At 40.9% G+C, this 25,983-nt stretch overlaps 1 protein-coding gene across 2 annotated transcripts in view; it reads left to right on the forward strand.

Annotated features, from left to right (window-relative positions):
- Positions 1–11,743: 11,743 nt before the first annotated feature.
- The window catches only part of si:dkey-154p10.3 (oocyte zinc finger protein XlCOF6), a 33,500-nt gene continuing 19,260 nt past the window's right edge, over positions 11,744–25,983 (forward strand). The window contains exons 1-4 of one of the 2 annotated variants that reach the window (XM_048614123.1): positions 11,746–11,892; positions 16,672–17,832; positions 22,664–22,760; positions 25,502–25,744. In XM_048614123.1, the coding sequence (XP_048470080.1) occupies positions 16,692–17,832; positions 22,664–22,760; positions 25,502–25,744 (1,481 nt within the window). In that variant the 5' untranslated portion in view covers positions 11,746–11,892; positions 16,672–16,691. Of the gene's footprint in view, positions 11,893–16,671; positions 17,833–22,663; positions 22,761–25,501; positions 25,745–25,983 lie in introns of both variants that reach the window. The other variant, XM_048614127.1, reaches the window with a different exon arrangement.

Genomic DNA, 25,983 nt, shown 5'->3' on the forward strand with positions numbered 1-25,983 from the left:
AAACAATGTCAGGTTTCAGCATCAGTGCCAACACCAGCACTTACTGAACAATAAGTGTCCATTGACATCAGTTTGAGTACCGCCAGGGTCACTCAGCTTCTTTTCTCATGGCAGCCTTGGTTCAAGCATGGATAAAACAGCTGCACTCAGGAGGTGAGTGTGATCACCCTGGACATCAAGGCAGTATTCAACCAAGTGTGGCATCAAAGAGCCTTAGCTAAACTGAATGGGAAGCCAGGAGAACTCTCCACTGTTTGGAGACATACCAAGCACCAAGAGTGATAGTGTGGTTTTGGTGGTCAGATATGTCAGTTGTGGGACATCACCGCAGAAATTCGTCAGAGTACAGTTCTAGGCCTAGCTACCTTAATCAATGCCCATTCTTCCATCATAACGTCAGAAGTGATGTTCACTGATGACCGCACAATGTTTAGCATCATCCATAACCCCTCAGATACTGCAGCAATCCAAATCCATAAGCAACAAGACCTGGACAATGTTCACTATTGGGTTGACAAGTGGCGTGTAACATTGGTGCCATATGAGTACTAGGCCAATTAAATCTCACATCTCTTGACGTTCAATCAATCCTCATCATCAATATCTTGGGAATTTATCATTTACCAGAAACTGAACTGGATTAGCCATATAAATACTTCAGCTTCAAGAACATGCCAGAGGCTGAGAATTCTTTGAGCATTGGAGGCTGAAGGGTGACCTTATAGAGGTTTATAAAATCATGAAGGGTATGGATAGGATAAATGGACAAGGTCTTTTCCCTGGGATGGGGAAGTCCAAAACTAGAGCGCACAGGTTTAAGGTGAGAGGGGAAAGATTTAAAAGGGATCTAAGGGGCAACTTTTTCACACAGAGGGTGGTGCATGTATGGAATGAGCTGCGATAGGAAGTGATGGAGGCTGCTACAATTACAACACTTAAAAGGCATCTGAATGGGTATATGAATAGGAAGGGTTTAGAGGGATACGAGCCAAACACTGGCAAATGGGACTAGGTTAATTTAGGATCACTGGTCAACATGGACGAGTTGGACTGAAGGGTCTGTTTCCACGCTGTACATCTCTATGACTCTACGACTCTAAGTAACTCAACCTAATGTGTCTCCAAATCTTGTCCACCACCACAAGGCACAGGTCAGGATGGAACATTCTCTACTTGTTTGAATGTGTGCAGCTCCAACAACTCTCAAGAAATGTGAGGCCATCCACAATAAAAGAGCCCACTTGTATGACACCCCGTCCACCATATTCAAGTTTCCTTTTCTCCATCACCAACGCACAGTGACAGCAGTGTGTACCAACTACGAGATGCACTGAAGCAAATCAACAAGGCTCCTTTGAAATCATCTTACAAACCCAAGACCTCTACCATCGAGAAGGAGAGGAGCAGCAGTCACACAGGAATACCACCACCTGCAAGTTCCCATCCAAATAACACACCATACTGACTAGGAACTATTTTGCTATCACTTCACTATTGCTGGGTCAAAATCCTGGTACTCCCTGCCTGATAGACTAATAATGGATGTACCATTCTAATTCTTCCAGTACTGATTCAAGGTTCATTAAACTGAAACATTCTCCATCCACTGATGCTGCCTGTCTGCTGAGCATTTCCAGCATTTTCTTTTTTCATTCCAGATTTCCAGTATTTGCAGTATTTTGCTTTTGGAATATATAACTCACTGATAGCCCACAAAAAATCGTTAATAATAGGTGTAACAACCCAATATCATACCTGTAATTAGTAGCAATCGTATAGATTTTCATCTAGTAATTATAATCAGAATCCTCTGGTACTACACAAACAGTATTCAGGTTACTTAGTAAATATGACATGTAATATGATTTATGACTTCTTGGACTTTGGTTTGAAATCAAATTCTATGTGAGGGTGAACGCTCTTAAATGCAAGGCTATAGATTTGGAACATATTATGTCACAGAGCAGCCTAAAGCAAACTAAGAGATTACCGAAAGAGCAGCAGGTTTAGCGTTTCGAACAAATTTCATATTGGATTAAACCCAAGACCAACGTTTGTAAACCAATACCTGAGTTCAAATGTAATTGAACAAGAGTTTTTATAGAAATTACAACACAGGAGAAGGCTATTCAGTCTCGGTACCAGTCTACTACTGGTATTCCCTGATATATTCTCTCTTCCCAAGATCATTTTACATTTCTCACTTACAACTATTTACACGTTACATTTTAAATGATGTTGTCATCTCTGTCTCATAGTCCCAGATAGTTCTTATGTTAACCTTCTGTTCAAAAGAGGTTGTCCCTCCTTGGTGCTTTAATTGACAGTTCTCGGTCCCCTTTTTCTCCTCTTGCCTACAAATGCAAGAATATTTCACTATTTACCAACAGCAAATTCCACAGGTTTATTCATCCCTTAACTGGCTGCTTTCCTCAGTAACACTCTTGCACTCATCACATTACTGTTGTTGCCTGCACGCTGGAAACCCTGGGTCCAATGTCAATCTAATTCCTGTTGATCACCTCTCTGATCTTTTGCCCAGCCTCCATCAACCACTGCCCAATCTCCTTACCCCACTCCCTCTCTCTCCCAAAGCCCCCATTCTTGAAGTTTCTCCATTCTGCCCCTCTATGCATGAGTCTCCAAACTCCCCTTCCCCCATCTCCCTTTAGCCAACACCCTGGGTCCTCTTGCACCATTGTTCCACAGCTTCACAATTCTCTCCCTCCTCCCCTTGGCAACTTACTCATCCTGTCTCCAGATACTTCGAAACAGGAAATGTTGTGAGTAACATCACCAAGATAGGGCTTTCTCTACATGCTAGGCTGTGGCCAGCTCGAAACAGAGTGCAGTATGAAATTTAAAGGATGAAATTCGCCATGGGCCTGAGAGATTCCTGCTCTATTTTGGGATAATCTCAAGGATTAGCAATCCCTGTTAAAAATAATATAAATTCAAAACTTAATACATCTGACAAATGCACAGTTGCAACCAGCAAAACCAATATAATGCTATACTGCAGAGTTGAAATGGTAGAAGACATGCTAGAGGAAGCTGTAATCAAATTCTGTTGTGCTCTGGTGAGGCTGCACCTTTGGTCCTGACTCCAGTCTTCATCTTAGAGGAAGAAGAGGCTAGGTGCTGTACACTGCACAGAAACATTTAATTGATTTGGAGTGCATGATAAATGCAACCCAACATTGATAAACATCTAGCACTCTCTCACGATACAGCATTTTAATATTAAGCCATGTTAACTTATTTGTACCTAATTTACTTGTAAATTACAAGTATCAACACACTTGCTGTATTTTATTTCCAACATTGTCTGTTTTTATTTCATATTTCTCATTTATATTGAACTACCTAGTTGCCTGTTTTCCCCAGTGGCTCATCACATTAAATGAGTAAGCAGCTGAGCTTCAGATAGGCAGGATCTAAGTTCAGTCCTCAGCAATTGTCTTAATATCTCTAAATTAGGAACAAGAAGAATTCTAATGATTCCAGGACAAAGTTAAATTTAACTGTGAGGAAATTTTACAACACTTGTTAGGTTCACACAATAATAACAGCAGCAAGGATAAAAGAAGCACTGCTCAGGGAAAGGTTAACACCTTCAGCAGAGCAGAAAGGAAAGAGAGTTGCAGAAATAAATGTTCTGTTGTTTTCATCTTAACAACGGTGTGAATGTTGCAAGGAGATTTATAGACTAGAGAACAGGAAAACTGATCTCTTCTGCTAGATCTGCCATTTTATTGAGTTACCTTTTGGGGTTTTAGAAAAAATATTTATCATTTTGTGCGAGAATTGCACAATATTCAAGTTAATGCAAGCTAACATGATTTCATGTTTAAAAAACACACCAATACAGCACTTTCTTTTCATAACTGATTATCAATGATTATCAATGTAAAATTAGTATCACCATTAAAGTTTGTGTTATGCATGGGCCCTTGATGAACCAAAAATAACTTCAAAAATGTCAATATAGTTTAATATGCTGGAAAAAGTATTGGGGGAATTCACCTTTAATTGGGATAATAGAAAAACAACTGTGTGTGCATAATCTCTTGGAGCGTGCAACTGTTTTAAAGTTGCATGTCAATACTTTATTTCTGCCTTGAATGTAGGCTAGTGAACTGGTAGGATCAGAAATGACGGTTATCTCTTGTTCCCTGAGCAACACAGGAGACATCACTGTTAATAGAATAGTTGACAAAAACATTGGTTGATTGCTCAGACTTCCTGAGAAACATTAGTAGCTAATGTAGGTCCTCTGTTCGAGAAGAGAAATAGGGATAAAGCAGAAAACTATAGACCAGTGAGTCTCACATTGGTGGTTGGGAACCTATTGGAGAGAACTCTTAGGGATAGGATTTATGTGCATTTCAAAAAGTGTGGCCTAATTAGGGACAGTCAGCATGGCTTTGCGCAGGGCAGGTCATGTCTTACTAACTAGATTGAATTTTTTGAGGATGTCACAAAGGTGATCAGTGGATGTGATCTACATGGATTTTAGAAAGGCTTTTGACAAGGTTCCTCATGGTAGGCTCATTCAGAAGATTAAGATGCATGAGATCCACAGTGACTTGACCACATGGATCCAGAATTGGCTTGCCCATAGCAGGCAGAGGGTTGTGATGGAAAGGTGTTTTTCCTGGCTGGACGTCTGTGACTAGTGGTGTCCCACAGGGATCCGTGTTGGGACTTTTGCTGTTTGTGATATATATAAATCATCATAGAATCCCTACAATGTGGAAACAGGCCCTTCGGCCCAACAAATCCACACCGACCCTCAGAGAATCCCACCCAGACCCATCCCCCATAACACACCTAATCTACTCATCCCTGAACACTATGGGCAATTTAGCATGGCCAATCCACCTAGCCTGCACATCTTTGGACTGTGGGAGGAAACTGGAGCACACCCACGCAGACCTGGGGAGAATGCGCAAACTCTACACAGACAGTCGCCCGAGGGTGGAATTGAACCCAGGACCCTGGTGCTATGAGGCAGCTGTGCTAGCCACCATGCCACCCCTAGCCACTGTGCTGCCCCTTGGATGACTTGGATGAAAATGTAGATGGGTGGGAGAGTAAGTTTGCAAATGATACAAACATTGGTGGAGTTGTGGATAGTGTAGAAGGTCGTCAAAGGATACAGTAGGATGTGGATCAGTTGCAGATATGGGTGGAGAAATGGCAGATGGAGTTTAATCTGGGTAAGTGTGAGGTGCTGCACTTTAGGCAATCAAACGTTAAGGAAAAGTATACAGTTAATTGCAGGACCCTGAACAGCATTGGTGTACTCAGGGATCTTGGGGTTCGAGTCCATAGCTCCCTGAAAGTGGCCGTCCAAGTGGATAGGGTGATAAAGAAGGCGTATAGCATCCTTGACTTTATTGGTCAGGGAATTGATTACAAGGGTCAAAATGTCATGTTGCAGTTTTATAAGACTTTGGTTAGGCCACACTTAAGGATTCGCACTCAATTCTGGTCGCCACATTACAGGAAGGATATGCAGGCTTTGGAGAGGGTGCAGAAGAGGTTTACCAGGATGCTGCCTGGATTAGAGGGTATGAGCTATTCGGAGAGGCTAGAAAGACTTGCGTTGTTTTCTCTGGAGCAGCAGAGACTGAGAGGAAACTTGATAGAAGTTTATAAAATTATGAGATGCTTAGATAGGGTTGACAGTCAGAACCTTTTTCCCAGAGTTGAAATGTCTAAAGCTAGGGGCATGCATTTGTGGTGTGAGGGGCAAAGTTCAAAGGAGATGTAAGGTGCAAGTTTCTTACACAGAGATTGGTAAGAGTCTGGCATGTGCTGCCAGGGTGGTGGTGGAGGCAGATACGATAAGGGCATTTAAGGGACTTTTAGATAAGCACATGAATGTGCAAGGAATGGAGAGACATAGACCAAGAGCAGGCATAAGGGATTAGTTTAATTTGGCGGCACATTTGGCACAACATTGTGAGCCAAAGGGCCCATTCCTGTGCTGTACTGTTCTGTGTTCTATGTTCTAACAATTAATTTGGGAAGAGGAAGATTCGCACTTAACCATTTCAATGTAACATTCTAAGTTACCAAATTGGGAAACATCTTGGAATCAGTCTACAATTGCCCTAGTTCACTTAAATTTTGGAGGCTCCCGTGGTACACTGCTGGTGTCCCTACCTCTGGGCTAGAAGGCCCAGGTCATAATGCATCTGAAATGGTTGATTAAGAAAGCTACAATTGTCCTCATTAACTTCTGCAATTGCTTAATTGTGGAAATCAAACTTTTAACCTCCAATTAGATTAGAACTTTAAGTTAAATATGAACAATATTTAAGAAGAAACAGGGATCAGAGCAGCTCAAAAAACTGGAAATGCAAGTGACCCAAAGTTCTGGCAAATTTAACCATTATTTACGTGGTGTCTGTCTTGATTGCTGCAGCTGGTACCTCAGGGTATCTGTCATCTCTGTTAGTATATGACACAGGGTAAGGTTTGTTTGCCATAGTTCACCTCTAATTATCATTTGCAGAGGATAGATCACAGATTTGTCTAAGCAGAAGAGCTGCATCTAAACTAACAAGATGGTTTATTGCATAATAGCAATGACTACATTTTGTATTACCAGTCAGACGTAATTTCTAAGAACTCTTGGGATATGTAATAACATATCTGCTCCCCCAGAAGGTTAGTGTCAAACTCCCTGTCTCCACACAAAGACCGTGTGTAACATCATCAAATAGGGCAGAACTAATGCAGCTTAAACATTAACTCTTTCAGAACCATTACCTCAGACAACGATTTAAATATTTTTGTTTTCTGACTGGTCATGCATGTGTAGGAAAGAGGGTATGAGCTATTAGGAGGGGCTAGAAAGACTCGGGTTGTTTTCTCTGGAGCATTGGAGGCTGAGGGGAAACTTGATAGAAGTCTATAAAATTATGAGATGCTCAGATTGGGTTGACAGTCAGACCTGAGAGAAGGGGGCAGGACGGACAGACATCAGAGGCCAGAAAGGGGTGGAGGATGGGCAATGGAGTTGGGCGTGGAAGAGATCCTTAACTCAAAAACATTTGCCTCACCTAAGTAAGTCATGAACTTTTACATTGCCTGTAAGAACTGGAACTTGTCCTCAACTTGTTGAATCAGGAATTTTGGAACAACAGTTCCTGGAATGCTTATACTATAAGCATGAGATCGGATCCTTTAATTAGTGGAAGGCAATGATCATAACCGTATGGCGCTACTAAATATCACAAACCAGTAGCTCAGCTCAATACCTTTGTGATATTGGAATCAATGCGGATCAAGAGGCAAACTCTCTGCTAGTTTAAGTCAAACCCTGCCACAATGGAAGATGGTAGTGTTGTTGGAAGTCAGTCATCTCAGCTCCATGACATCTCTGCAGGAGATCCTCAGGGTAGTGTCCTAGGCCCAACCATCTTCAGCTGCTTCATCAAGGACCTTCCCTCCATCATGATGTCAAAAGTGGGGATGTTTGCTATAATGATTGCACAATGTTCAGTAACATTCGCAGTTCCTCAGGTACTGAAGTAGTCCATGTTCAAATGCAATAAAACTTGGACAATATCCAGACATGGGCTGAAAAATGGCAAGTAACTTTCACGCCACACAAATATCAGGTAAAGACCATCTCCAATAATAAATGGTCTAAACACCACCCTTGGCATTTAATGGTATTATCATCACTGATTCCTCATTACCAAGATCCTGGGGGTTACCATTGACCAGAAACTGAACTGTATTTGCCACATAAATACTGTGGCTACAAAAGCAGGTCATAGGTTGGGAATACTGCAACAGGTAACTCATATCCTGACTCCCAAAACCTGTCTGCCATCTATAATACACAAGTCAGGAGTGTGATGGAATACTTCCCATTTTCCTGGATGAGTGCAGTTCGAACAACACTCACGAAGCTGGACACCATCTAGGAGAAAGCAACCCACTTGATTGTCACTTCATCCACAAACATCTACTCCCTCCATCATTAATGCTCAGTCGCAGCACTGTGTACAATCTTCAAGAGGGACTGCAGAAATTCACCAAAGATCCTTAGATGCACCTCCAAACCCATGACCACTTCCATGGAAGATTAAGGGCAGCAGATACATGGGAACAACACTACCTGCATGTTCCCTTCCAAGCCATTCACCATCCTGACAAATATATATCACCATTCCTTCACTGTTCCTGGGTCAAAATCCTGGAATTCTCTCCCAAACAGCACTGTGGGTCAGCCTACAGCATAGGGACTGCAGCAGTTTAAGAAGGCAGCTCACCACCACCTTCTCTAGGGCAACTAGAGATGGCGAATACATGCTGGCCAGCCTGCAATGCCCATATCCCATGAGTAAATAAAAAAATTGCACTGTCTTGGATCTATTATTGTCTCTGACCATCCTGTTGATCTTGAAACTCATCTTTTCTGTCATTTAGCTTTCTCCTCTCTACTGAGTGTTTTCTCCCAAGATTTATTTCAGCCCTCCTTAGCTTCAATCATTAAGTCGTAGTCAGGAGGAAAGACCTAGCCAATTTTTCACCCAAAGACATGGACATCAAATTGCAACAAATGTATTGTTTTCGTCAACTGGTTTCAGTTAAGACATTACACAAATATTGTTTTTTGAGTATTGTCTATTCATTTGAGAGATTTAAAAGTATACACTGGAGTATTTGATCATGCACGGACATAGCCAGTCTCAGCCACCCAGAAGGACAAGGACAATGGACAAATGGCAATACCATCATCTGCAACTTCTCCCAGCCACACACACTTCCTGACTTTCAAGTATATCACTGTTTCTTCACTGTCTATGGGTCAAAAACCCGGAACTCTCCAACAGTGTGAGTATACCGTCTTTTTCTCTGACAATCCCTCAGCATCCAGGATTACATGCTTTCACTCTAGAGGGGTGGCTTCTATGGTGGCTGAATAGTCCAATCCTGAAGCTACAGGTTTGGCCACAAGTGATGTTGAGGAGGCAGGTGGGTGAGACATTCTGGATTCTGCATGCTCTTTCCACTGCTTGTTGTTTAGCCTCCAAATGCTCTACTTGGTGATGCTCACAGTGGTTGGCACCTTCGAGGATGCTTCTTCTCTAGTTTGTGCGGTCTAGGGCAAGTGATTTCCATGTGTCGGTAGAGATGTTGAATTTGTTTAGGGAAACTTTCAAGGTGTTCTTGTAGTGCTTCCTTTTCCCTCTTAGTGATCACTTATCATTGCAGTGTTCAGAGCAGAGTACTCATTTAGGATGTCTTGTGTTGGGCATGCAGACAATGGAGCCTGTCTATCTCAGCTAGTCGTGCATGATCGATACTGTGATATTGGCCTGGGAGAGGATGCTTACGTTGGTATACCTGGCCTGCCAGTGGACATTGCTGTCAGGTTTTGCAAGGGCAGCTCTGTTGCTAACTCTCCAAGGATATGAGGTGTGTACTATACATGGTCCATGTTTATGACGTTTCTTCACTTCATGCTTATTGACGATAAATATGGCCAATCTCTAATCTTATCAATATTGTTTTATTTTGCTGAATAATTAACTGCATTGCTGAAAAGAGAGACATGTCAACCAAAGATGTTCATTTTGCACATCATGCCAAACACAAGAATGACAAATTTAAAATGATTACGACAATTTATGCTGTGTGATAAAAGGGCACTGATTGGTTACTTAGATTCCAAAATGGTCCCAGTAGATTGGAAAGTAGCTAATGTAATGCTTTGCCTTCAAGGCAAGAAGGAGACAAAATGCAGGAAACTATAGGCTAGTTAACATAACATCTGTCATAGGGAAATGGCTAGAATCCAATATTAAGGAAGCAAATCAGAATGCGATCAAGCAGAATAGGGCTGATCAGGCTTTGTGAAAGGGAAACTGTATTTATTGGAGCTTTCTGAAGAAGTGACAAGGAACATGCATACATATATGGTGTAATAGGACTTTCAAAGCATTTGATAATGTGCCACATCAGAGGTTACTACATAAGATATAGGAAGTAACATATTAGCATCGAGAAAAGATTGATTAGCTAACAGGATGCAGAGATTAAGGATGTTTTTTTTCAGTTGACGAACAGAAACTAGTGAAGTGCCACAGGGATCCGTGCTGGGGCCTCAATTATTTGTAATAGTATGTCAATGATTTACATGACAGATATGTGGCAGCTAATTTGCCAATGACACTAAGATAAATAGGAAGATAAGTTGTCAAGAGTTGAAGATTGTACAAAGGGACAAAGACTGGTGGTGGGAGGGCAAAAAATTTGCCAGATGGAGTATGTTGTGGGAAAATATTATTGGAAAACATAAAATGGGGGTGGCATAGTGGTTAGCACTGCTGCTTCACGGCACCAGGGACCTGGGTTTGATTCCAGCCTTGGGTGACCATCTGTGTGGAGTTTGCACATTTTCTCCATGGTGCTCTGGTTTCCTCCCACAGCCCAAAGATATTAGGTTAGGTTGAAGAGCCGTGCTAAATCATAAAATCCCTACAGTGTAGAAACAGGTTCTTTGGCCCAACAAGTCCGCACCACCCTGACCCATTTCCCTCTAACCTACCTAATGTACACATCCCTGAACACTATGGGCGATTTAGCAAGGCCAATCCACCTAGCCTGCACATCTTTGGACTGTGGGAGGAAACTGGAATGCCCAGTGGAAACCCATGCCCACACAGGGAGAATGTGCAAACTCCACACAGACGGTTGCCCGAGGCTAGAATCGAACCTGGGTCCCCGGTGCTGAGCGGCAGCAGTGCTAACCACTGAGCCACTGTGCTGCCCCCAAATTGTCCATAGTATCCAGGGAAATGCTGGCTAGATGGATTAGTCACGGTTAATGTGGGGTTACAAGGATTTGGTAGGGGTCTGGTTCCGTGAGGGGTGTTCTTCGGACGGAAGTTGCAGACTTGGTGTGACGAATGGTCTCTTTCCACCCTGTAGGGATTCTCTGAATATGAACTGGTCCACTTTGGCAGGAAGAATAGAAAAACCACATCTTGGTAGTACAGTTGGATCTGGCTGTCCTGGCTCAAGAATCACAAAAAGTTACTCTTCAGGTACAGCAAATGATTAGGAATGCAAATTTAATGTCATTTATTGCAAGGGAAATGGGATGTAAAAGATAAGTTTTATTGCAGCCGTACAGTGCCTTGGTGAAGCAACCAATGTATGTAATTGGGCTGCAGATAGCCATGCAAAAGAACAGTCTTCAGTTGGTAAATCGAATACGCTGTTCCATTACTCGCAGAAGACAATTCCATATATTTTCCTAATCATCCTGTTTAAAGAAATATTACTCATCTCTGGAGCAGATAGGATTTGAACACAGATCTGTAGTCTTAGAAGAAGTGATACTCCCACTGCACCCCTAGAACCCTCTAGAAGACAAATCCAAATTACTATGCCACATTGTGCGCAACTATATTTCTTAAAATCATTCCTGAATGGCCTGGATAAACGTTGGGATTCTGAAGGAAAAGATTTATAGTTCCTTTGACAAGCCAACAAAAGCAAACCGTTTTAAGAAATCAATGCAATTGTTTATATTTGACTCTGCCAAAATGCTGTAAACCAAGTTACTGGCAGAAACAAAGTCCCTTTGCGTACATCCTGACTTTGGGAGGGGACGTGAAAAGGAAGCTGACAGACATGTGACGTCATATGGTGGGGTCCGATTGCATTCTGGGAATTGAAGTCCTTGTCTTGGAGTCGGTGACGTTACAGGACTACAACCCACCAGAGCGCATGCGCCAGGCTCAGCTTCCGGGAGTTCAGTGGGGGATGTTCCGGCTCTCTGTCTTATCGATAGCCCAAGCAGAGCAAGTGCCAATGTGAAAAGTTTCCATTTCATGACGATTGGCTCTACCTGAGGTCTGTAATCCTATAAATTGACTGTTGACAAGTTTATTGACAAGAATTTAAACTGTTGTCATATTTTGTCCCTTTGTCCATCTCTGGATGCGAGGGTCAGCATTTCCTGTTGCCCTGGTTACTGGTAGTTTTCCGCATGTTTTGTTGCTGGGAGTACTGTTTAATATCTGCATCATTCTCTTATGTTACTGTAAGCATAGCTATCTGCAGAATGTTTATCTTTAAAATATGTTGGCATTGCGGGCCAGCTTTTTTCACCAAAGGTCAGAGACCTTTTTTCAGGAATCTATCAGACCAGGTCGTGCAGTAGAACTCCAGTCTCTTTGCAAAGGAGTCCTGTTTATTAAAACATATTTTTAATCAATCTGTCCAGACATTTTATGACACGTTCTGTTGTTTTGTGTGGCACTATCACCATGATAAATGGGACAGATTTCAAACAAATCTAGCAACTCAAGCCTGGGTATGCATGAGGCCCTGTGGGCCACCAATAGCAGCAGAATTGTACTCCAGCACAATTTGCAACCTCACGGCCTGACGTATTCCCCCATTCAACCATTACTAGTAAGCCAAGGAATCAGCACTCGTTCAGTGGAGAGTGCAGGAGGACATGCCAGGAGCAGCACCAGGCATACCTAAAAATGAGGTATCAACATGGTGAAGCTGCCAAACAGGACTACTTGCTTCCAAAATGGCATAAGCAGCAATTGATAGACAGGATAAATGATCACTCAGCCAACAGATCCAATCGAAGCTCTGCAGTCCTGCCATATTTAGTTGTGAATGGTGATGGACAATTAAATAATTCACTGGAGGAGGAGGTGCCACAATATTGCCATCTTCAATGATGGAAGAGCCCAGCACATCAATGCAAATGTAGTGGTGGCACAGTGGTTCAGTGGCATGCACTGCTGCCTCACAGCGCCAGGGACCTGGGTCCGATTGCACCCTTGGGTGACTGTCTGTGTGGAGTTTGTATGGTCTCTGTGGGTTTCTGCTGGGTGCTTTGGTTTCCTCACACAGTCCAAAGATGTGCAAGTTATGTAGATTGGCAATGCCAAATTACACATAGTGTCTAGGGATGTGTAGGCTAGGTGAGTTAGCCATGGGAAATGCAGGGATAAGGTCGGGGTATGGGTCTGGGTGGGATGCTCTTCAGAGGTTCAGTGTGGACTTTTTGGGCCAAGTGGCCTGTTTCTACACTGTAGGGATTCTATTCTATTCTTAAGTGTTGAAGCATTCACAGTAATCTTCAGCCAGAAATACCAAGAGAATGATCCATCTCTGTCTCCTGCAGTAGTCCCCAGCATTAGCGGCACAGTGGCTCAGTGTTTAGCACTGCTGTTGCCCAGTGCCAGGGACCAGGGTTTGATTCCATCCTTGGATGACTGTGTACAGTTTACACATTCTCCCTGTGTCTGCATAGGTTTATGCTGGGTGCTCTGGTTTCCTCCCACAGTCCAAAGATGTGCAGGTTAGGTGGATTTGTCATGGTAAATTGCCCCTGTGTCCAGGGATATATTGACTAAATGAATTAGCTGTGGTAAATGCAGGGTTACAGGGATGGGGGTGGTGCTGGGTCTGGGTGGGATGCTCTTCAGAGGGTTGATCCAGACTTGATGGGCTGAATGGCCTCTTTCCACAGTGTAGGGATTCTATGATTGTAGATCCCAGTCCTCAGCTGTTTCGATTCACTCCACATGATAGCAATGGTTGGAAACACTGAACACTGCAAAGGCTATGGGCCTTGACAACATTCCGGCAATAGTAGTGAAGACTTGTGATCCAGAACTTGCCACTTCCCTAGCCAAGCTGTTCCAGAACAGTTACAACGCTGGAATCTATCTGACAATGTGGAATATTGCCTAGGTATGTCCTGTACTCAAAATGCAAGACAAATCCAACCTGGGCCGGTTACTGCCTCATCAGTCTACACTCGATCATCAGTAAAGTGATGGAAGGTGTCATCAACAGCTTCCTGCTCAGATACAACCTGCTCAGTGGCACCCAGTTTGGGTTTTGCCAGCTCCTGACCTCATTATAGCCTTAGTTCAAACATGGACAAAAGAGCTAAATTCCAGACGTGAGGGAAGAGTGACAACCTTTGATATCAAGGCTGCATACGACCATGTGTGGCATCAAGGAGCCCTAGCAAAACTGGAATCAATGGGTATTGGGGGGCAAACTCTCTGCTTGTCAGAGTCATACCTGGCACGTAGGAAAATGGTTGTAGTTGTTGGAGGCCAGTCATTTTAGCTCCAGGACGTCTCTGCAGGAGTTCCTCAGGGTGGTGTCATAGGCTGCTTCATCAATGACCTGCCCTCCATAATAGAGATGTTTACTGAAGATTGCACAATGTGCATCACCATTTGCAACTCCTCAGGTATGAATCAGTCCATGTGCAAATGTAACAAAATCTGGACAATATCCAGGCTGGGCTGATAAGTTGCAAGTGACTTTCATGCCACACAAATCCTAGGTAATGGCCATCTCCAATAAGAGACAATCCAACCACTGCCTCTTGACATTCAGTGGTGTTACCATTACTGAATCTCCCTTATCACCATCCTTGGGATTACCTTTTACCAGAAGCTAATCTGGATTTGCCACATTTTTTTTCCTTTATTCATTCACGGGATGAGGGTGTTGCTGCTTAGGCCAGCATTTATTGCCCATCCCTAATTGCCCAGAGGGCAGTTATGAGTCAACCGCGTTTCTGTGGGTCTGGAGTCACAAGTCGGCCAGACCAGGTCAGGATGACAGTTTCCTTCCCTAAAGGACATTAGTGAACCAGATGGGTTTTTCTGACAATTGGCAATGGATTCACGGTCATCATTAGACTCTTAATTCCAGATATTTATTGAATTTAAATTCCACTATCTGCCATAGTGTGATTCAAATCCAGGTCCCTAGAACATTACCTGGGTCTCTGGATTAACAGTCCAGCAATAATACTACTAAGCCATTGCATCCTCCATAAACATAGTAGCTACAAGAGCAGGTCAGAGGCTAGGATAACCGCGGTGAGTAACTCATCTCCTGATTCCTCAAAGCCCGTTCACCATCTACAAGACGCAAGTCAGGAGTGTGATGGAATACTACCCACTTGCATGGATGACTGCAGCTTCAACACCATTCAAGAAGCTTGACATCCTTCAGGATAAAGCAGCCGACATGAATAACATCACATCCACAAGCATCTACTGTGTCCACCATCCACACTTAGTAGCAGCAGTGTGTACAATCTGCAAGATGCACTGCAGAAATTCAGCAAAGATCCTCAGACAGTTCCTTCCAAAACCATAACCACTTATATCTAGAAAGACAAGGGCAGCCGATACGTGGGACATTACCATCTGCAAATTTTCCTCCAAACCACTCACCATCCTAACTTGGAAATGCATCACTGTTCCTTCACTGTCTCTGTGTCAAAATCCTGGAATTCCCTTTCTAAGGGCATTGTTGGTCAACCAACAACACGAGGCCTGCAACATAGAGTCATCCAGCACAGAAATGGACCCTTCGGTCCAATCAGTCCATGCTGATCATAATCCCAAACTGAACTAGTCCCACCTGCCTGCTCTGGCCCATATCCCTCTACACCTTTCCTATTCATACATCCATCCAAATGTATTTTAAACATTGTAATTGTACCTGCATCAAGAAGGCAGCTCACCACCACCTTCACAAGGGCAGCTAGGGACAGGCAGTAAATGCTGGCCCAGCCAGTGGTGTCCACATCCCATGAATGAATAAATGAAAAAGAACAGGTTGGACTTGAACCATGTTATCTGATAGAAACACTATCACTGCCCACAACGTCCCATCTGAGTCCCCTTATATGTTCACAGACCATATGACACCTTTTACAACAAGGAGTAAAATTAGAAGTTCAGGGGGAAGGGCAGAATACTTGAAATGGCTTATCTCGGGTAGTTCAATGACCAAAATATTATTTCTGTTTTAATTCTTTAAAGCTTTCTGTTCCATTTGTCCTTTGGAACAGCTATTGTTAAAATTATGTTATAAATCATAAACATTCTGTCACTTTCACCACAGGCAGAATGCATGGGGTTGTATTGAAGTTATAAATTGAACTGTGAATCCTTTTATTAGTAATGGATCTTGTATACTGTTGCTAATGGTAATAAGAGTCTGGCAGTAACTAGACTCCAACAGGATTGGGCCTAGAACTGTGGCACTGGCTTGGAAGGAAATGTCTGCCAGTATCTTTATGTACATGATTTTAGGTCAATATGGGGATAAAAGTTTGTCTTTACGATGATGAACATACACAGGAGCAACCTGAGTAACCCACTTTTACTGAAAGTTTCATAAGCCAAGGAAATATACAGTGTTGCACTGTGCACCATACTTTAACCGAGTGTGGGATGAAAGAGAAGCAAGGCCTGTTTAATCCTAACGATAAATTAATTGTGATTAATAATGGAAAATCTCATGCTGTAATCATGCCAGCATCCTTGTTGAAGTTATTGACGCAAGGAATTTCAATCCCTGATTCCTTTGTCATTTTGATTTATTTAATTGCCTCATTTTCAGCAGCTGCTATAAGTAATATCGTACTTCATAATCTAAAATTGCAAAGTTAATTGTTTCTTTGGTATATTTTCTGTCATGAATTGGATTTTAAAAGCTATATTCTACAATTTTCCACATCGTAAACTTTGAAGAAGGATTTACACAGCTGTAAGAACTAGACCTGTAGTTAATGAATGGCTTTTACAGTTTGCCATATCAATTTGTGATCTATATTTGCAGATACTATCATTTTAAAGAAGATGAATGAAGCTAAATTTGTGTACCAGAACATTCCACCAGTGACTTTACATTTGTCAGAAGAGACTACCACATCCAGTGTATGTGTAAGCAATATGGAAAATGTTGAGAACCAGTTTAAAGATTTTGTGGAAATATTCCTTGTCGAAGTTTACAGATGTAAAATCTGCACATATGCCAGCAGCCTGAAGGTCAAAATGAACTCCCACATTGAAAATCTTCACAAACCCAAGAGCAATGATCAGCTTTCTAAGAAGGTAACGAGCACATGTCACACAGAACATGACTCCTCGTACAGTACTGATGTAGAAATTGACACTGAAAGTAAAGTGGCTGAGGACATTATTGTGGACAATCTAGAGAGGATGTCATTTCTTCTTCCTATGTACAGGATGCTTCACAACATTAGCCCCGTGTCCTGTGAAATGGGACTGGGAGGGCACAATGATAATCTTCACTCTGCTGATGCATGTGAGGTCAGCACACTGTTTGAAGTGGAGTCTACGCCTTTTCAGTTAGATGGACCTCACTCTGTGGTATCAGGGCCTGTTCGGACAGCTGTGGCTGAAGATGATGAGGAAGCTCAGTCAGAACACCTTATGTCACTAGGCCTTTGCCGGATATCCAATAGTAATAAAACTCATACAATGAACGTGGAAACCGGTGATGATAGTATCATTCTAAAGAAGCAAAGGCATCTTAGTAAAAAAAAACGGAGTGTAAACCGACGCTCCAATAATACTGGAAACTCTCAAACTGGCTTGAAAAATGAATGCTATATTTGCAAGATGTGCAAACTAGACTTTAAGTCAAAAGACATTTATAACCTCCACTTGAACTGTCATGATAGTGACACAGGTTTTAAATGCATGTATTGCAGCTCCTGCATGACTGAGTGGACCTTGATGGAACAGCATCTCAGGAGCCACAATGCCAAAGGGTTGAGTTACAGTTGCTCGTTCTGTAAAAAGGTTTTCGCCAGGCGGAATGCTTGGAAACTGCATGAGGTCACCCATCAACAAAAGTCAGGCCCCTTCTACTGTTCAAAGTGCCCATCTTTTTATTCATCTGAGCATGTGAGAGACTTGCATTCTGCTTGCCATTATGAAGAGGCTTTTAAGTGTACAAAGTGTGACTTTACTGGTAGGTTTATTCATTCCTGACTCCTCAGGACAAAAAGTTCCTGACTCATTGCATTTTATTTGCAGTCAGCCTTCATCTAGATTTTATATATTAAATATTTTTTATTCATTGCTTCTGATGAAACGCTACTAAAATGTGTTCTTAAAAATAGGAACTTCCAATTTTTTAAGTAACAGTGCTTGGAGAATGTCTCTTCACAATAGTTTACTGCGTCAGTATGACTCAGGTGCTCTGAATTTCTTTACTATGTTTTTGAATAATTTTGAGTATTCACTGGGTAAATAGACTTTAAGATATGGTACTCAACTTGTTGGTCAGATGCTTCCTCATTTGATGCCTTCATTGTGTCCAATCACTTATCTCATGTACTGTAGTAGTTAGGTAACTACAGTTGACCTTAGCATTTGAGAGGAGCAAAATCACCCAGCATTTCCTCTGCTGCTTCCTTTCTAGTAACTCTTGTTGAGAAATGCACATATGTGGGCACAGGGCTGGGCTTGACTGTGATTTTTGCAGCTGCCTTTTTCCTCTTCAGCACCTCAACACATGATCCAAACTCCCAGATGAAGCTTAGTCATGTGGCAGCACAACCAGAAAACAATGAAGACCCATTGGACACCACCCTAGCATGTCCTGCTGCATTGGTGAGGGTTATGGGAATGGGGAAGAGAATGGTTGTGTATCTATCTCAGACATCATAAGGTTCTTCATAAAAGCAATAAAACAAGTCATAGTGCCCATAGTCTGTACTGAGCTGGATCTGCAGCCTTAATCACTGATGAAAAGTATTGCAGAAGCTGAGAATACAGAGTTGAAACAGACAAAGCTGGAAACAAAAGACAACAGACAAATTAATGTTTGTGTTTCTGGTAAGGATCTTCATCAAAGCTGAAAATTGTTATTAATGAATAGCTTTTAGAATGAAACAGGACATGGAGGAGGAGCTGAGGAAAAGAACTCGACATACCAACACACATGATGGGCTGAAAAGCCATTTTCTGTGTTGTAGCCACAGCTAGTATTTATTCAATTTAGATTTATTCATACAGTGAAACATGACAAACGCATGCTTCCTAACACAACTACAGAAGTGTCAGTATTTGTCTCCTTATATGTATTTAAGTAACAACCAATGTGTTCACCATCTGCATATATGTGACCACAACTGACAAGCAATTAACATATCTGTTCAACCGCAATATGCTTTGGTATTGCCCAAGTTAAATACTGTATAAGTTAATTTAATAGCCCGTGCTACAAAAGTTGTCTATTGTAATATGGCCAACAATATGAAAACGTGACTGTTGACCTTGCCTCTGTTGGTAACACTTCCACCTAAATCAGAAGGTCACAGATGCAAGATCATTCCAGAGACTTGAGTATAATCTACACTCCAGTGTGGTGCTGAGTGAATGCTACACTGTCAGAGGTGCTCACTCTTTTTGAGCTTCTTAAGCAGAAGCTCTGTCTGCTGTCTTGGATGTAAAAGATCTCATGCCGCTATTTGAAGAGAAGTAGGGATCTGATCAATATTTATCTCTCAACCAACATCGCTAAAAAGAAATTATCTGGTCATTTTTTATTTATTCATGGGATGTGGGCATTGCTGGCTGGACCAGCATTTATTGCCCGTTTCTAATTGCCCAGAGGGCATTTAAAAGTCAACCACATTGCTTTGGTCTGGAGTCACATGTAGGCCAGACCAGGTAAGGATGGCAGATTTCCTTCCCTGTGGGACTTGGCTACATCTGTCGAGATTCCAACAGTGTCTTAATTGGGTGAGAAAGTTTTAAGAAAATCCTGCCCTCGTAAAACAAATCATACGAATGAATATTTCTTCTTTAAATCTTACACCATCAGAATACTTGTTTCTTGTTTAAAATCAATTACAATTGCATAATGTACAGTAAGAGTGCACAACTATGGTTACAGCTTGTGATTATTTTATTGGACCTTTAATTCAGAGCCTTTTGACTAATAATCCAGTGAGCATGAGCTCAAATGCCTCCCTTTGAGTTTCAGAATTTCAATTCAGTTTTAAGATTTGGAAATAAGAAGTGACACCAATAAAAGTCATGACGCTGTCAGATTGTCATAAAAATCCAATTGTCTCAATAATATGAGGAGTGACAATAATTTGCATTCCTTACCAAATCTGACCCGTTTCTGACTCCAATCTCACAATAACATTCTTGAATTTTAATTGATCTCTGAAGTGACCTAAAAAGTGTTAAGGTTTCAGATGGTGTCACTGCTGGACAAATTGGATCCCAGAATAAGATCTGGCTTGATAGCTCATATATATTTGTTTAAAATGGGAGAGTGAGCCCAGTGCAGAGGTGAGCAAGTTCTGAGGTGACATCAGCAAGGTAGGCCCAGCAGCGAACCGTGGCGCCTGAGGATCAGCGATTTTGATACCGGCTGGGTCCAGCACTAGTGGAGGTGAAACGGTGGCGGAAGGACACCATGGTAAAGGCGAATCAGCCCAGCAGCAAAAGATGGCCCCTGAGGATTGGCAACTTCAATGTTAGTTGGGTCTGGCAAGGAGGTGGTGATTGTGAGCTGGCTTGGAACTTGTACTTAGACGGACTTCTCTTTAAGCTAGTTCTTTTCATTTTCTCTTGGTCTTAAAATATCAAAATGGCACCAGATTATGATGACAGATGAAAGCTTTTCACTGTATTTTGTTTTATTTCACTGTAAAATACACAAGACAATAAATCATCCCATTCCATCCCCTTCCCTTCCCTCATCAGATTTTTTGAATAATGAAGCAAATGTTTATTGCATAAAAGGTAACAGAAAACCAGCTAGGCTATCTAATATAGACTATAGTTTGAAAAATCTTAAAACAGATCTCAAACAAAGTCTCACCTTATCCCCAGTACCATCACTTTACAGCTGTTCAAATCCAGAGAAATTACCCTTCTATATAAAATCTTTAAATTGGACTTAACTAATTTTCCTAGGTTCTGACCTATCACCCATGAAGTCTTTCACATGAATACTGACAAAACTTAGACTGTCTTGGTCTTTTAATAATTTCCATATTTCTAACCAAACACCTTTGTCTGGAAGTTTCACAAGTTAAACTTTTACACCAAGGTGACTGAACTTTCCCTGAATGGTCTCACACTCTACTCTAGGAGAGGAACTATGTTAACTTCAACCCCAGTCAGGTCTTATCAAAAACTGCCCTACAAACTTTCAATCTCTAAGTTTCTGAACTAAAATCATTCCTTGATTATTCTTTTAAATAAACAAGTTAATGCCATTTAAAGTTCACTCCCTGTATCGTAAACCCCACAATATCAAAATCTTCCATTAACACTCCAGGGCACCTGCCCTCTGATACATTCTGGATTAGGTCATGGTTCTGCAAAAACCCTTTTTTTTTTTTAAAGCCTTCACAAAATTAACCACTATCTATATTCGACTAGTTTGAAATCTAAATCTAAAAATGATAATATATATAAATTGGATACCTTTTATTGAACAAGTCACCCACTTCTATCCAGTCACTTACTTGCTTATCATGGCATCTAGAAATGGCTAAAATGTATAAATTAAAAGTAATGATGCATTTACCAAGGGTTTTGGGAGAAATAGAGGGTTTAATTATCATTAAAACTTTGAGTAGAACAATCAGTTGTATTTACATTTTAGGTCAGCACTCAGGAATCTATTTAAACAGTGATGTACTGAAACCTGTACAGACTATTTTTAATCATCGTCCTTTTGACTTCATGTGAGTAATGTCGCTGGTGATCTGTGAGTGTATAGATACGTGGAGTCTGTCAAGTTTTGAAGTATCGGATATATTTGTACAAGGGAACTATTTTAGTTTTATTTGGACTTGTAAATTTACATACACCTATTTATATACAAATTGTCTTTACCAACATTAATAGATATCCAGATAACCTCAGCTTTTTTTTTAATGAATAAGTAGCAGTTAAATAATATGGCCAGGTTAACTATAACCATACAGTATCTTCATGCTGTGTATAAAATTGTTCCATAGCAGGAATATTGCGTAATGTCAGGCTTACCAGAAGTAATGCCACGGTGGTTTTGCTGAGTATCTATATATTGAAGGAAATACTGGACATTTCAGTGTGGTGGTGTGATCATTAGAACCAGATTTACTACCAGGCAGGTCTTCTGTCACTGCCTCCATGCAGTTATTGGAGCTATTCTGAATAGTGTGGGTGTTCTCACAGTCAGTGACGTTGGTGATCTTGGCAACAAAGAGAGATGATTTTGCAGCTATCTGTTTCATTAAAAAGTCTTATCTACCTTTTCAAGTTTATTTGATAACTCACCTATGAAATGCTTTGGGATATTTTTATATATACTGAAGGTGTTAGAAATGAAAATTGTTTTTTCTCCCTTTTTCTGTTATGTGAGTTCATTGACTCTTTTCATAATTGTGCAGGTTATGGCAATCCTGCAGTACTACATTCAAGTTATTATAACTCATTGATGAGATATGACAAAGACAGACAGGTTATTGCCCAACATTAACAAATCCAATAGGGATTGCCAGACAGTGACTAGCCAGGAATCATGGATGCCTTCCCCCACTAAACTGTAACACCACAAAGAAGTATACCTTTTATTGCCTGCCCTAGCTGAGAACTGTTCAGCACCAATGTTTTTGGGAAAAACATACATAACTATTTATATGACCATATATATTTTCCATATACAAAGCAGGAATACTTTCCTCCTATCTCTCAAAAAAGCACTGCCTTCACCTTTGAGATATTGATCGAAGCATAAGCACTGTAATGATTTACAACAAACAGTGTTTTCTTTTTTTTCTTAGATGAAGCATGGAGCAAGGTTTATAAACATCTGTGTAACCATGACAATAGTATTAAGCCACATGGATGTACCAACTGTGGCAAGAGATTCTTCAGAACGTAAGTGTTTCATTTACTTAGTGGTGTAACTAACTAGAGTCAGCATGCGTAACTTGCTGGATGTATAGTCTGCATTTTTCTTACCCTTGAGCCAGGAACAGAATGGGGATTGTGGAAGAATTGATTACATAGATAAGCTAGAGATAGTAGGAACTGCAGATGCTGGAGAATCCGAGACAACAAGGTGCAGGGCTGGATGAACACAGCAGGTCAAGCAGCATCATAGGTTTGTTTTAATAAAACATCTGCGAAAACTTGCCATTTTCCTAATAATTTTATGTTCCCCAAAAGCAGGGTCTTTTGCAATGAAAAATCACACGTTCCTGTTTGTTTAACAGTGCAGTTCAAATACTGCACGAATCCTGAAAAGGTTTGACAGTTGTCATAAAGTGTTCTCTGCATTTCATTTCTGGCATTCAAAGTTCTTTACAAAATGTCAAGACTTAACTGGGAAGAGTATGCCAATAATTGTGCCCCACTTCACAAACTGTCACAAATGTATAAATGTATAAACTTCCAATGAGACCAACCCAAATGACCAATTTGCCTGACTGCTCTACAGGACAAATACATGCTAGATCTTGTCAGTAATACAATAAAGTTATTTTTCTAACACACTTTAATTTGAACAAGAGCAGCGAAAATAAAAGATTGCTAATCTACAATGCAATTTAAACTATACTTAAACTTCATAACTCCAAATACACACACACTCATTCATGATTAAGATAGACAAAAGACAAGCCATTTAATGCTTATACCATGGATGGCAAAAATCATATATACAAGGTTAACAAAATTCTGAAGATCAAAATTCCAGACCACAAAGTAGGATGTTATCTTCTCACAATCCTTTGGTTTTAGCAATGATGATCCACTGTTGTCTGAAGGGTGAAGATCATCTTTTGATTCGATGGTTGATCTGCTGGACTCGAGTCTTTTCTTGTATGGATTCTTCCTTCGAAACTTTCTTGGTTTGTCTGTCTTTTCGCCACATGGTGAGAGAGTGGGAGAGATGGATGGTTTCTGTCTGCAGGCTGAATGTTTCTCCTCCTCTGTGGCTCCTGGCTCCTCTTAATAAATTGCAGCTCAACCAATCAGTGGGCGTTGTCATGCAGAATTTCCTTAACTCAAAAAATTCTTGGAGCTGCTCAGTTTTAAATTCTCCTTGTTATAGCTCAATGTATGCAGCATTTGTTTTTTTTAAAATTGTCCTGGTATTTCAGTTATAGTAGTCCAACTTCCATTTCAGTTTATAGCCCAATAAAATTAATTATTGGCCTGTTACAACTATTTCAAGGCACACAATGCCCATTTGTTAATTGCAGTAAAAATCAGCTTAATGTACTACTGATGACAAGGCAATGAACACAACATGAGCCATCACCCAAGACCTACAGCCAGAAAAGCAGTCAATACTACTTTCTGCATGTCAGATTGTATGTCAGGGAAGACATTATTATCCATGAAAATACACCTATTTCTATGGCTCATAAAATGCATTCTCAACATCTGTAAAACACAATCCCTGTTTTGAATAAAACCAGAAAATGCTGGATACATTCAATGGGTCATGCTGCATCTGTAGAAAGAGAAAGACAGAGTTAATATTACAGACCAAAGACCTTACATCAAAAGTGGAAAAAGTCAGAAAAGAGGAAAGTTTTAAGAGAAAGGATAAAAGTGGGGAAACCAAAGGAGAAACCTCTAATTGGCTGGAAGGCAACTGTATGTATTTCATTTATTGTATGTTCAGTGGTGCATTTCATCTTGTGATTTGCTTCAGTTGGGACTGCACAGAGTGACTCATATTTGGTAACCCATTTGAACTTGCTTTTTGGGTAGGAAGTTTCCCAAGTCTGACATTCACGTTGACTCACTGTTTCCAAAGGAACCACAAAAAGATGTGATTTTCAGGAATGCATCACAACATTAAGTGAAGACTTGTAGTAAAAGATGAATCCAGCAAGGATGTACATCGGAGTAGCATAATCATTACAAAAAATCACTGCCCAAAAACAAGAAAGAAACTGGGTCAAAGGTTATGACCAGAAACTGTTGAACTTGGTGTCAAATCTTGAGGGCTTTAAACTGCTGATTTGGGGCAAGAAGTCCTAGACTGAAATTTAAGTAAAGCCCCATAAACGCCATAAAGCCCACACAGAGATTATTTAAGAGATCAACTTCTTTGGGCCTCGACTGATTTTGACTCTTCCACAGATTTGACCTCTTGAAAAAGTTACAATGGCTTCCCTGCTCAGGAACATTGTTAAAATAGCAGTCAGATCCTAATAAAGCCATGTGGAGTAGGATCTGTATATTTAACAAAGAGTCACCTCTCTCCCACTGTTTTCGACCTCATCAGAAGGGCAGGTACGATTGGAGCATTGGCGACCTTGTTGCCTTGATGATTTCATCTGCCTGCCTAACCTTAACTGTCTCAGATAATATTAATTTCTCAGCAATGTCCACACCCTGATATGAGGGGTAATAGATTCTCTGTGGAACCACTCCAAAGCAAGGATATACATCTTTAGGTGGAACAAAGACAAAAAAACTGAAGGGAAAATTAATGTTTTTATTAAAGTGAATCTAATTTTTAATGAGCTTATTGTTCAATCATTGGACCTATTACTTCAATGAACTGTAAGTCTGTTCAAAATACAGCAATTTAAGTATGAGCAGGGTGATGTGCTTCTTTTTTTGCAGCATGAGATGGAATTATTTTCTGCTTTTGTCAGAGTTGAATTGAAGGAACATATGGCGAGGCATAATGAGGCAAGACCTTATCTCTGCCAGTTTTGTGGACGGACATTCAAGTATAGAAGGCAGATGAATAAACATCGCAGACATGTCCATCAGATGGCAAAAGAAGAAAGGAGAGAAAATGAAAATGATCCAACAAGTAAACAGCATGTGGAGAAGGAGCCTCAAAATAAGTCAAAAAAGCCAAACAAAGAATTTGACTGCAGTATTTGTACCAGGTATTAACTCACCATACTATGAAATACTAAATGCTTTTAAATAGCATCTATTGCCTCTTGAAACATAGGGGATATTAGCAAAGGAAGTTCTGACATACTTACCTGCATTTTTATTACCTTGGGTCACTGTTTCTCTCATTGTTCCTCCTGACGTCCAGTTCTTTTGCTCCATAGAATCCAACAATTCCAAATCTAAGCTGTCCTCATGTCCTCCTCCAAGTCCTACCATCCCATTTCCA

Source organism: Rhincodon typus, chromosome 2 (assembly GCF_021869965.1).
Source record: "Rhincodon typus isolate 14 chromosome 2, sRhiTyp1.1, whole genome shotgun sequence".
NCBI classification, from domain to species: Eukaryota; Metazoa; Chordata; class Chondrichthyes; order Orectolobiformes; family Rhincodontidae; genus Rhincodon; species Rhincodon typus.